The following is a 13,866-nucleotide window of genomic DNA, read 5'->3' as shown; positions in this document are numbered from 1 at the left end:
CTCCCCTCTTTCTGCAAGATTTTACGCTCCTTGAAGGCAGGGATCATGGCTACCTGAACTACTGAACTCTCCCAAACACTTAGTACAGTGCTCTAAATAAATACATAGTCAAAAGAGCACAGATCAAGAGGTCAGAAGACCTGGGGTTCTACTTTCAGTTCCGCCACTCTGCTGTGTGACCTCTCTGTGTCTGTTTCCGTATCTTAAAATGAGAATTCAATACCTGTTCTTCCTCCTATTTTGAATGGGAGACCCAAGGAGTGGGGGTAGAGACTGTGCCTGACCCAATTATCTTGTGTATAGCCCAGCACTCAGTACAGTGTTTGGCACATAGTAAGCTCTTAGCAAATACCACAATTATTATTATTAGTCTTGTTTTCCCTCCTCTTTAGTCTCCTTTTCCCATTTTCCCAACACTTCCTTTCTTCTCTCTTTCTTCCTTAAACTTAATGTAGCATAGACATGGATACAGCTGCCAACTCATGCCCCCTCCCTGTATCCCTGCCCTGCTGGTGGTCATCCATGGGCTAGAAAATGAATATTTCCATCTTCTGATAAAGATGACACATGCAGGAAGAATGCAGGGTCTGATTAGCCCCTACTGAGGGTTAGGGAGTGCCTGGTCAGCATCACAATCGGAATGTGGAGGCAGCAGCTGAACCTACTCTGCTGCTTCTTTCACCACCTCCTGTTCCTCAGACCCAGAACAGTCAAAATCAAGAATAAAGAAGCCAAGCACGGGGGAAAGCAGAGAGGAGAGAAAAGAGGGTGAAAGAAAATAAGTATCCGAAAGCCATGGGAGAAGAAATGGAGCAGTGGCCACAGTGAGAGTGCAAAGGGAGAAGGGTAGACTTGATTAATTCCATTTTATTTCACATAGGTTTTCAGCTGGAATGTACCTTATCCAATGGATATGGCACCAGAGGCATTCATGCCTAGTATTTTTATTTTAAGCTTCCAGCCTCCCTCCACATCAAATCCTGAAGCTGAGTTTCATGGCTGAAAAGCAGAAAAAGCAGTGCCTGTTTTTTGGTTTTGTTTTTGTTTAGTTCTACAGGAGACCTGGGAAGGGAATACGGTGACTTTGGTCCCACTGAGAACCAGTCTAGATTTTCCATATGACATCATTACATTTTCCATTTAATGTCATTATGTTCTGTTGTGGTCTAGGTGTAATGAATGCAGGGTCATATGCATTTGAGTCTTCAGTAGCCACAAATGCTATCACTCATCACCTTAGATGACAAGCAGTGTCAGCTCTCTACCCTCTCAGAAATCTTCTTCGATCTGGTCTAGAAGAGTTGGAATACATTTTACAAATGCTTTTCTTGATCTGCAACTATTGACTTGGAAGTGGAGGGGACTTCCATGACTCCCTCGGCTGGGAGTCCTTCCACCCCTGCAAACCATGGCTGCAGGATTTGGGCTGCTGACCTGCATGCAGCACCCACCTTGGACTGGGCAATTCTTCTGCTTGCCTCACTCCCTGGTTATACTTAGTTGTATTACTGTCAAAGAGCTACCTGGTGGGATAAAAATGTGCCTAAAATAAAATCCATCCAAAGAGCTGCTGAATTTGAGGTATGTGAAGGAAATTAAAACCAACACCCCACCATCCCACCATACACACACACATACACACAGACAATTTCACAGCTCTAGCAAGTTGCCTAGATAATTTTTTCCTAAAATGAACTGCAAGACATAGCTTAGAAATGATGATTTTAAAAAGCAAGCTAAAAACTTGGGGTTTTATCAATATTTACATTCATGCATCTGAAAAATTTAGCTTTTTATGGTAGTTATTATGGCTTACTAGGTGTGCATTGTACTAAGTGCTGGGGCAGACATAAGATAATCAGGCTGAAGACAGTCCCTGTCCCAAATGGGGCTTATAATTTAAGTATGAGTACACCTAAGAAATACTTGGTACTAAAAGCTAACAACTTAGCAGATCCTAGAACATGACCAGATATGATCAGATTGACTATAAAAAATATAGCTTGCCCATCAGAAGACAAGGAAAGGTTAGCAATTTATGACAAATGAGAAATGTAAGGCCATCTCCATTGGGGTAGCCAAATTTACTGAGCATGGGAACTGCATGAGATCATCTTTGGCAGTTCAAGAGTCACAAGGGCCAAGTAACTGGAGCATTTCAAAGCTCACAGCTATTTACATTTCAAACATTCAACCTAATTTAATACTATCTCAAGGATATGTACCCCATTTTTAAAATAATTTAGAATCAGCTTTTACTGCACAATACTACAAGATGGAGAAAGCTGGGGAAGAGCTGTGAAACTAATGGTAAGAAGATTCTGTTTGATATAGAGGGAAATGGGGTTTTGAGCACTGGAGAGCTAGTGATGGGAATTTTTAGCTCAGGGCACCCTGGGAGAAAGAAAAAGAGTGAAAGGAAGAGTGAGAGCATAACTTGGGAGGGAGAAAAAGGCAAAGGAATTACAGTAGCAGTTGGAATGGGGAGGGAAAGAGAGAAGAAAGGAAGAGAAGGAAAGATTCCTTCACTCTTTTCACTCTTGTCTGGGTTAACTGTCCCCCGCCAATTCCCTTCCTATGGCCCCTGGATTTCCTGTCATATCCTCTCCCTCTCTCTTTATAGCTAAATGAATGACACATTCAATTCACATTCAGCACGAGTAATGAAATAAAACTGCATTTAAAAAGTAGTCCTACAGTTCAGACTTTTTAATACTTCAGACTGGTTTATCCTTTTCACTGGGTGGGTAATTTATAGTGGCCAATAAGGACAAAACTTAACTGGGAACTATCAGCAACCCAAAAGGGAACCGTGAAGGTGAATTCCTTGGCAGTCACAATTTGACTTCAGAAGTCTGTAAATGGCTCAAAAGTCACTGTTTGGCTCATCTTGATCTATACTCTAATTATAGAAATTCAAATAGAATTATTACAATGGAAATATTTTCATAAGGACAAGATAACACAAATATTATCAACAACCTGGTAAAGGAATAGGGTTAAAAGTCCTATTAATAGGTGCAAGTTTACAGATCCAGTGAAAATATTTTTTGTCATTTGACAGATGTATGAAATTTACAATGGGAAATGGGGCTTTCTGCTATTCTAATTTTGATTTAGAGCAGATTTAGCATAGTTTAATTTTCAACTTTGGGGATTCATATTTTAGTCATAGAAGTTTAGAACTCCAGGCAAGATTAATTGCAGAGCCGGAATTAAGAATTAAAAAAAATTCAAATATAAAATAAAGCTATAAGAAATACCAGGAGGATGACTTGAACATCTACACTGCACTCACTCTGAATAAACATCATTAGAAGTATAATGAATTTTAAAACAGTCAAATATTTGGGCAGACATGATTAATGAATTTGATCTATTTGGAAATGCTGACATTACAGAACTATGCTCTTGTAAAAAAATCTGTAAAGTAAGCTGTTGATTTTGTTTTTTCCACTTCCTTAGGATTATCTATCCACAATCAATCAATCATATTTATTGAACACTTACTGTGTGAAGAACACTGTACTTAAGCGCTTGGGAGAGTACGATATAACAGACACATTTCCTGCCCACAATGAGCTTACAGTCAAGAGGGGCAGACAGACAATAACATAAATAAAATTACAGATACATATTTAAGTGCTGTGAAGCTGTGAGGGGGAATGAATAAAAGGAGTAAGTCAGGGTGACACAGCAGGGAGTGGAAGCAAAGGAAAAGAGGGTTTAGTCAGGGAAGGCCTCTTGGAGGAGATATGCCTTCAATAAAGCCTTGAAGGGGGTGGGGAGTAATTGTCAGCTATGAAGAGGGAGGAGATTCCAGGCCAAAGGCAGGATGTAGGAGGGAGGTTGGCGACGAGATAGGTGAGAAGGAGGTACAGTGAGTAGGTTGGCATTAAAGGAGCGAAGTGTATTTGGCAATGTTTAGGAAATGACTGAGAGAAAGCTTCTAGGCTTTCCTTGTGTCCTTGGAAGGAAGAGTTGATGGGGGAAGAAAAAATGTGGGTGCCAGAATCCTGTCTAGAAGAGACTTTGCTCACGGTACACTACACTCATTGGAATGAAACAGATGGAGTGGATTTGAGACATGGCTTTCATAAGACATGCTCAGTTGGAATATGTGGCAATCTTTTGAAGGCTGAATGTCTCTAACTCCTTTAGTTTTACTCACACTCTGCCACTTAGAAATGCAAGAGAGGTGACATTAAAAAGACAAGACACTTGATCCTCTGGTTGGAGTGATGCTCCCCAGAAGACTAAGTCTATGTAATGCAGGGAGTGTAAAATTTTTATTCAATCTGTACGTACAAAAAGAAAGAAAGAAAAAAGGAAACAAAAAAAACGCTTACTGATGCTTCCTCCCTCACTTCCATAGAGCCTGTGCCAGGACTTTAATAATAAAAAACAAGAATACTGTAGTTTATACAAAAACTTTTGTATGTTGGCTAAGTTCTTGATGATTCAGCCAACAGAAAGTCAGGCCAATATCTGCAGTGTTGTGTAAGCTTGCATATGGACGTAGCTGGAAGATATTTTTAATTGAATAGGTGCCCCTGGAAAAGTCCTAAGATTTTTTTATTCACGGAACTGATGTCGAATTAGGAAACACCTATATTAGTAATGGGCTCTCTGTTTTACTTCTAATCAAGATACATGATTCCAGAGTTGAGATAATTTTTCTTTAAGGAAGGAGGAAAATCTCTTCCTTGCAGCTGAAACACACAATGTAACACAAAAGGAAAATGGGATTTCAAGGGCCAATGACTTTTTTCCCCTCAGAAAATATGATTTGAATTTATCTTAAAGGTATGATAAAAATTCAAAAAATGAGGAAAAAGTATCAAATTTAGTATTAAAGTGGTGATTTATGGCATACACTAGCTGTAATTCTGACATCTTGTAGTAAACATTTTTCTTCATAGACATTTTAGGTATTTGTCAAGATTGCCATTCTTTGCTCAAAGAAGCTAGATTGAATACAGGACAGGTAGAAAGAATGGAAACATATACAGGCATACTCAGGATTCCAAACGCTTCACAACAACAGGCAGAGATACTTCATGTATGTCATGTACTAACTGCTGACTCAGGCCAGAATCTCCAAGCACCGCCTCTGACATTCTGTCCAAATGCTGGTATCTCCTCTCCCAGCCCTCATCCCGCCTCTTCCTTTGGGTGCAACACTTTTTTGGCCCTCCCCACCTTGACCTCAGCCCTCCCCACCTTGACCTCAGCCTTCCCCGCCGTCTTCTCTGACCCACCGATGCTCCAGTAATTTTTAACCTTCTTATGTGCATAGTTCTGCTGCAACTCATCTTGCTCCAGAAGAGCCCACATTGCCGCTCTCAAAAAGCCCAGGGGATGTTTTACCACTGCTCCTTAATGCCCCAGGGGCCTTTTACCACTGTCCCCTGTATGAGGGACTAACACATCTTCTTGAATCCAGGTAAGATTATACTTACCGGTCCACTGCCCGGTTCCCTTAAACTCCACAGACTGATTCTTTAAGACCTAGCCTGATTTATTTCAGGCTTCAAGATTATATGCACGTCAATGTATTGGGCTTAATTCAATATTCTTGCCTTCTTTAACATTGGGATTTATGCATATACAATTTTGATACCTAAACTTATATAATTACCCAGGGAAATTGGATTTTGTGGGATGTTTTTATACAAGGTTTTCTACTAAATTAAAATAAAACAATTGTAATTCTGGCATTAAGGTTATTAGTACCATACTAAACTAGCCTTTTAATTTACATGAAGCCATTAGGTGATGATATTTTAGTCTTAAAAGATATAGAATACAGTTTTAATAGCCTACAAGTGTACAGATTAAATAAAAATTGCAAATGATATGTTTTCAGCAATAATGATTAAGATCAAGAAATAGTTTTAATATGACATGCTGGTGAATTATATTTGTTCTACCCAAACCACAGAAAACTTTTTATATGTTATTTCATGTATACAATTTTGGATTTATTTTTGTGAGCTGACATGTTAGCTCTTAAAACTCCTGCATTAACCCAGCCCTGCACTTAATACCAATCCACGGAATTTACTGAATGATTACTGTGTGCACAGCACTGTGCCTGGAAGGAATAGGAACAAGCTCTTTGGTTAGTATAACTAACAAACCCAAATATTCAAGCTAGTAGCTAATTGGTGGGGTGGAAGGGGTGGTCAGAGTCTGACCAAACGTAGAAGTCTGGTGATTTCACACTTGCCCTGAAACAATAGCTTTTGCCTGGATGTACCCTCTGCTTCAATCCAGGTAAGGTTTTCCAGCTCCTTCTAACTGTGGGTTTGCTTCTTATCTTTTACTTTCCCCTGGGATCTGCAAGGGAATGGAAAAAAACTTGCCCAAACCTTACTCTGAGCATCATATGCCATGATGTCTTACCCAGTACATGAGGGTACAGTGGTGTCTGCTACTGTTGAAGAAATGGACACATTGTGATCTTTGATCTGCAGCTACACCTGTTCTCCCTAACAGCCATCTCACAATGCTTGCTGGGGAACAGGCAAGACTGGGTGGGTGGTGCAGCACAAACCATAACCTCTATTGCGAAAGCTACTCAAGGGCATAACCTGTTATTCATTCATTCATTCAATCCAATTTATTGAGCACTTAATGTGTGCAGAGCACTTTACTAAGCACTTGGAAAGTACAATTCAGCAATAATGAGAGACAATCCCTGTCCACACCAGGCTTACAGTCTATCAGTGGAAGGGCATTTTGAAATTCCCCTCTTGGCCAATAGCCTGTGATCACTGTTTATCCAGAATGGCAAAGGGCCAGAAAAGCTCTACTACTGAATTTTCGTGGACAAACGGTGAATGAGATTGACTCTCAATGACAGTCACGGACACTGTCTCAATGTCAGTTTCAACATCTTCAGCTATCACCTACTTCAATTCTTTCCTGGCTCTGGTATACAAACTTAATCATACTTATTTAGCGTATTTCCAACACCAATGTGGAGCTAGTTGGTTTTTTTTAGGCTGCAGCCTTTTTGAGATCAGCTTAAGCAAGCCTAGGAAAAATGATATAAAGAGAATGACACACGCTCATCTAGCTTAGGGTTGTTAAAACTGGAGCTTAATATTGACCATCCAAAATAAAATCAATATGTTGGTGTGAATGAATTTAAACAAAATGAAAATTTGCATGCATCAAGAGGAAATTAAACATTGATGATAACTTTAAATCATGGAGCACAGCAAAGAATACAACTCAAAACTGTCGAAGACAATGTATGTGTGTATCACTCACTCTCTTCCCCTCTCCTTTCTTTCCCCTTTAAACAACTGAGGACCCTTTATATTAGCACACTAGTTAAGAAAATACCGCTGGAAGAAAACGTTTGAGTGATGCTTAGAAGATAAAAAAGTTTTGCCATTAGAACTTTTAAAAACTTCCTTTACAAATCAGAAATTGGTGCCAGGAGTACAGAGTCTACATATGCTTTCCCCAAAATAATGCTCCTTGAAACATTTATAATTATAAAATGCAATCGCTTTCACATTCATCTCTATTCTTGGGAGGCTTTTTACTTAGGATAATACATGATGCTGAAAATGAAAATGAAATATACTATATATGTAAATATACTATATATATATATATATAACATTCTGGAGACGACACACTGATCTAGTTTAGTCATGATAATGGCCAAATAACAAGAATGACAGGTACCAAATCCACAACTCAAACAATCCACAATCCATTCAGCTAGTTACAAAAAAAAGACTTGGTAAAATCTGATGGTGACTTCCTCTCAGATGCCACACTTTTTCTTATGCTTAGGGATAATTTCTCCTGATGTAACTGCCAGAGTTCTAATAGAGTAATAAAACATGATCAGTTTTCATTCTTTGGCAGAGGGCACCTTTTCTGTGATTTACATGCTCAATATGTTGGAAAAAAAGAGAGTTGGAAGGAAGAATAGAAAACACACAAAAATGCCATTTGAAAGCAAAAAAAGACTTTCCCTGTTGTCTGACATTTCAACAGTAAGCAAACCACAAACTGAATTATTCATTTTATAAAAAAGTTATAAAATATAATAAAATGCAGACCGAACAAATCTTTAGGCCCAAGAAAGATGCTAAAGATGGATCACAACGTTGCTACACACATACAAATTGCAAAAAATTGAACAAAAATAAGTCTAAGTGCTACTTGTGAGACTTTTCTTCACAGACAAGTCTCTATATATTGACTTTTTTCATACAGTCTCGATTTGCCATCCAGGTCCTGGAACAGTCCCTTTGGGCATTTTTCCACTGTCTGAAATCATTCTGACATTAGAGAAGAAAAATTGTTTTTCAGTAATAGATGTGAACCCCGCTAGAGCATGTTTGACAGGGAATTCCTTGCACAGGTTACCTGGGTTACTATAAAATAAAAACAATGAGTCTAATTCTTCCAACTGCTCTTTCTCTGGGCTTGCTTGGAATTCCTACTATGGACAATTTAGAATACTATTACATGAATTCCAAGCTTTTAGGACCATAAGAAGATAGGCAATTGGCACAATTAAGAGTTTTATGCCTCCATTAAGTAGATCTATTGTAAAAAACCGATTTGTCTTATTATCTTAAAATGACTGCTTAGTTAAAATGAATTTTATAAGAGTACCTGAGGCAGGGCCCCTGGCTAACTCTCAATCAAGATGACAGATTAATTCAGACAAGCCACATGGCCTAGTGGAATGACCCCCCAGCTTGGAATGAGAGGACCTGGGTTCTAATCCCAGGTTCTGCCACCTACCTGTGTGACCTTGGGCAAATTATTTCACTTCTCAAGACCTCAGTTTCCTCATCTGCAAAATGGAGATTCAGTGCTTGTTTTCAACTCCTACTAACTGTGAGCTCCATGTGGGACAAGAACTGTGTTTGTTCTGATTATTTCATATCTACCCCAGCACTTAGTACAGTGCTTGGCATATACTATTCACGTAACAAATGCCACTACTATTTCAGTCTTTTTAAAATGGATAGGAACCAGTTTGGTGTCAGAACTCTTTTTAGATAACTGGGGATATCATACTATTTTCTTAATCTTTCCTTTCAGTTACCTGAGTTACCATGGTAATAAGGGGTTCACTAACTTCAGTATGAAATTCAAAAGATGGTTTCACATTATTCCCTTTCATATTCAGCCAGAGAATGAATACAGTGAATTCTGTATCTACAACATGATTAATAAAATGACAACTTCTAATAAAATCTACTCAAAGTTCTGTTTCCACAATCGGTGCATCATCTGTGTGAGATTAAAGAACCACTGTTTTCAATAAAACAGGAAGTGTACCTTTAATATGGCACCCTTCTAAAATGGTTATTCTTTTTCACAGACATTTTTGGAATATAAAATCAGTTTTGATTTTGTATTGTAACAGAGTACAGGAGAGCAGGAGTAATTGAAATCCACAGGTATTTGAAGACCTCAGTTTAGTCAAGGATATTTAGTCCCTTGATCCAAAGATTTTACTTGTTTAGTTTTCACCACACTAGCCATTTTGTTTATACTCTGCACTGCCTCTGATGGAAGGGTTAATGAATATTAAAATGACTAACATGCAGACCCCAGGAAGGGAAAAAGGGGATTTGGGTAATTCCTGAATAATTCTGAATAATATGGACTTGGATGTATTTAATGACTTGTACTTATCCACTTGCCAATCAGATATTGTTTGGTTATTCCAGGTGACTCCAGAGACACACAAATCAACTTGAGAAGCAATGTTGTCTAGTGGATAGCGTATGGGCCTGGGGATCAGATGGACCGGGGTTCTGGTCCTGGCTCTGCCACTTGTCTGCTGTGTAACCTGGGCAAGTCTCTTCACTTCTCTGTGCCTCAATTACCTCATCTGTAAAATGGGAATTAAGACTTTGAATACCTTGTGGGACAAGGACTGTGTCCAACCTGATAACCTTGTATTAAATCATATTTATTGAGTGCTCACTGTGTACAGACCACTGTACTAAGTGCTTGGGAAGTACAATTCAGCAACAAAGAGAGACATCTACTCCAATATTTACAACAGGGCTTGGCACATAGTAAGTGCTTAACAAATACCATTGTTATTATTTTTCTCTGTTCCTCAGTTACCTCAATTGTAAAATGGGGATTGAGATGGTGAACTCCATGTGCCTGGATCTGCCCCAGTGCTCAGTACAGTGCCTGGCTCATAGTAAGCACTTTACGAATGTTGTAGACACTATTATCAACTTTGCCCCTTTCTGGGGTAACTCCTCGGCCCAACAGCTAGGAAACATAAGCTCGCATTAGTCTGGCAAGACCTAGAATGAGTCCAACAAATATTGACTCAAACTGATGTTTGCTTCTCTTTTGATTCAGCCTGTCTGGGTCTGTTCATGCTTCCGATAGTTTAGTGCACTGTTAGGATTTGTAATCCCAGAGGACAGTCATGGATTGCTGGGTATGTGTGATGCAGTAGTAACCCCACAACTGCCAGGCTTGCAGGATTTACCATTCATTCAACTGTATTTATTGAGCACTTACTGTATGCAGAGCACTGTGCTAAGTGCTTAGCACCAGCAAGAAGCCAAGGAGCTCCCTTATGGAAAGGGGAGTGAGAGCAAGGCAACCTGTCAAGGTCAACCTGTCCTGGTTTTTCAATGTCTAACCTTAACCTGGCACATAGGCCATGTCTACGTACAGCCCTGACACTTTGATTAACTTTCTGTACAACTTTTGCAGTTTTAGGAGACCCCAGGTGAGAGTCCTGGGAATGCAAGAAAGGCAGGGACCAAGTTAGAGAAACTGCTGATTCCCTTTTCATTGATCTACAAAAATACTGGAAAGTTTTCCCTGCTACTCTTCTCTTCTTTCTGGAGTGTGGTGAATTTTGTCAGTTTTGCCCTGACAGACTCCAAACTCTAGGAGTAGGAGGGAAAAGACAGAGGTGGAAAAAATAGGGAAAGATTAATATGATCAGTCTGTTCCCACAACCAGCCTCGACTTTTAATACCCTGCCCCTTCTCTGCTTTATGGATGACTGCAGATCTGATTAGAATCGTGGCTACCATCACAATGAAGAAATAAGAAGGAATTGGGTGCCCTATTGGTGAAGAGGAGGAGCTAAGGGGAAAGGGTAAATTATTTTGATGTAACCCCATCTGTGTTACCACAGAATGAAATTTTAGCACTGGATTTCTATGGAACTTTGTAGGTTCTATTACACATTTAGAGAGAGAGGAAGTGTGTGTGTATGTGCGTACATTTCCCATTCTAGACAAGTGAATAAAATGGGTGGCAAAACAGCCTCAAAATTCCAGTGCTCCAATGACTTGTTCCTGGCTCTTTACCATTCATTCCCCTGGCCCAGCCCTGGCATCAGGTATTCTTCTGACCTCTGCTTTATCTTTGTCCCAGGTCTGATGCCTGGTTAGCCATAGTGTCATTCTTTACACCTGTTCCGGCCTTCCCCTGCTTCCATCCCAAGTCATCCTGAGCAGCTTTAAAACCAATGAGGAATACAGATGGACAGTGAGAAAGACTGAAGTGATTGAAAGAGCAGGAAACAAGAGGTACAAGGGAGTATGGACAATTTCTTTCTCAATCCTAATCACAACCACAAAATCCTTTGAAATACGAAAGCCATTCTCTCCCAGTGATGGCAATTGATGACATTGCTGATGCTTGACTATTGCTTAAAACCAGATACTGACCTTAGGTGGCTTAAACGGATAGTCTGGTGAGAAGGTAATGTCAAGGAAGAAAACTCCTCCTTCATACACAGAGCCTGGGGGCCCCAATATAGTTGATCTCCATTCATATATGTTGTCTCCTTTGGGTCCAGCACTGAAATGAGAAATAAAAGTAAGGGTTTTATGGACAACATAAAGCCTTAAGTTCTTTTTACTTATGAATATGAAATAGAAAGTGACACTCTCTTCACCAGGTTGTTCATTCTCCAATATAGGCAAACCATTGTTCATCAACCTCTTTCCCAATGTTTCACACAAGAAATATACTAATATAAATGAATATTCCTTTGGGATTAAAAAAAAATACTGGGAAGATTTCATATTGGGTACCAAAGTTAAATTAATTCTGGTAGGAAAAACAGACCCTTAATCAAGGAGAGGAAGTTCTTCAAAAAAGATTTCCCTGTTGCTTCTCCCCATTCCTCTGTCTCCCTTTTGTTCTTTTCCTTCCCTTCTCCCACCTCCCTTCTCTTTCCCTTCCTTTCTCTCTGTTTCTAGCAACTTTTAGGTCCCAACCCTTCAGGACCTGTTTTTTTTAATCTACGGTGACCAGAATTTGGGTCACCTTAAACCAGATACTCTTTTTATGAGTTGACTACAATCTGAACTTCCGTATTTTACCCACTTCTCCTCATTCTAGACCTCTCATTTTTCTGCTTTGCCTTCCTGTCCACTTAGTTTTACTTTTTTATACTATCTGTAAAGTGCTTACTAAGTACCGGGCACTTTACTAAGCACTGGGGTAGACACAAACTAATCAGGTTGGACATAGTCCATGTCCCATGTGGGGCTCACAGTCTTAATCCCCATTTTAGAGATGAGGTAACTGAAGCAAACAGAAGTAGATTGACTTCCCCCCCATTATACAGCAGACAAGTACCAGAGCCAGGATTATAACTCAGGTGCTCTGACTTCCAGGCCCATGCTCTTTCCACTAGGCCACAATGCTTCCCACTTACTTCTCCACAGTTCCTTTGTAAATCATTATTACAGCCACTGCTATGTTTAGGATTTATTCACTGTTAAAAAAAATTCTCTAAGTCAGTTGCGGCATTTTAATGATTCTGTTCTTCAGCTCACACATTCATGCCCCACCTGCCTCCATATCCACCTCCCCAGTAGGTGGCATCGCAGCAGTGCACATTAAGCAGGTTAGATTACAATGAAGCCATGGCAACACATAAAGGTCCCTTGTTGCCAGACATGCAAACTCACTCAGATGATTAATGCACACGGTTACCTCCTTCTACTATAATTAGACTTGATGTGAATAGATAAGATTTATTATCCAAAGGAGGAGTCAGCAGTAGGTTATGTTGCAGGCCTGTGGTAACAAGTCTCACCATAAATGAAGAAATATGCAAAAATCTGAATGTGTACCAATAGTTGTGTCAATGATAAGAAAAACATGTATACACACACACAAGCCCTATCTCCTAATACATTATCATCTGTCACTGTATGTGGCTTCTATGGTCTTGACATATTTATAGTGTTTGCAAGAATTCATCAGGGTTAATGTGAAGCAGTCCCATAGCATTTCCACCAGAAGAGATTTTTAAAGTGAAAGCACCTAGATGTCTCAAAAGAGGAAGAGGAGCCAAGGTGCATATTTTCAACAAACTCAATTACTTCTTTCACAGCAACTTCTACCTGGCTTTCTGCCAGAACACCTTTTCCCTGTAGCCAAATTACCTCATTTCTAAGTTCCTGAAGTCATCTGTTTAGTTCTGCTGTCTATAAAGACATTTAGCAAGAGTGCATAAAGCTCAAGACTGATTCTTCTAAACTAAACTAACAAAGTGAGCATGTCTGCATTTGTGAACAACGTTCAGTGTGTTCAACCAATTTCTATGGTTGGATTTGTTTAACCTCCTTCCAAGAGACTGAGACTAATGCCACAGTTACTTTTCTCAGGTCTGAGAGTCATTTGCTTTGAATTTGAGCTTCTTATTAAGTCTTCTGCCTAAGACAAACTCTCCAGCCTCACTTCTTGCCAACTCCATGGTTCCACACTTTCCAATTCCCACCACACTTGGAAGGGTATGGGCTCTGGGGTTTTCTTTGTCCAAAAAGAAGCAGCCTGGCCTAGTGGAAATAACATGAGTCTGGAAGT

General features: G+C 39.6%; 1 protein-coding gene across 2 annotated transcripts in view; it reads right to left on the bottom strand.

The window, feature by feature from the left end:
- The window catches only part of LOC100077839 (ubiquitin-conjugating enzyme E2 E2), a 298,628-nt gene that overhangs the window by 34,363 nt on the left and 250,399 nt on the right, over positions 1-13,866 (bottom strand). For both annotated transcript variants that reach the window (XM_029071336.1, XM_029071337.1), the window contains exon 4: positions 11,712-11,844. In XM_029071336.1, coding sequence (XP_028927169.1) covers positions 11,712-11,844 — 133 coding nt within the window. The remainder of the gene's footprint in view (positions 1-11,711; positions 11,845-13,866) is intronic.

This window comes from Ornithorhynchus anatinus, chromosome 8 (genome assembly GCF_004115215.2).
Source record: "Ornithorhynchus anatinus isolate Pmale09 chromosome 8, mOrnAna1.pri.v4, whole genome shotgun sequence".
NCBI classification, from domain to species: domain Eukaryota; kingdom Metazoa; phylum Chordata; class Mammalia; order Monotremata; family Ornithorhynchidae; genus Ornithorhynchus; species Ornithorhynchus anatinus.
This window is presented reverse-complemented; position numbering and strand designations above follow the sequence as displayed.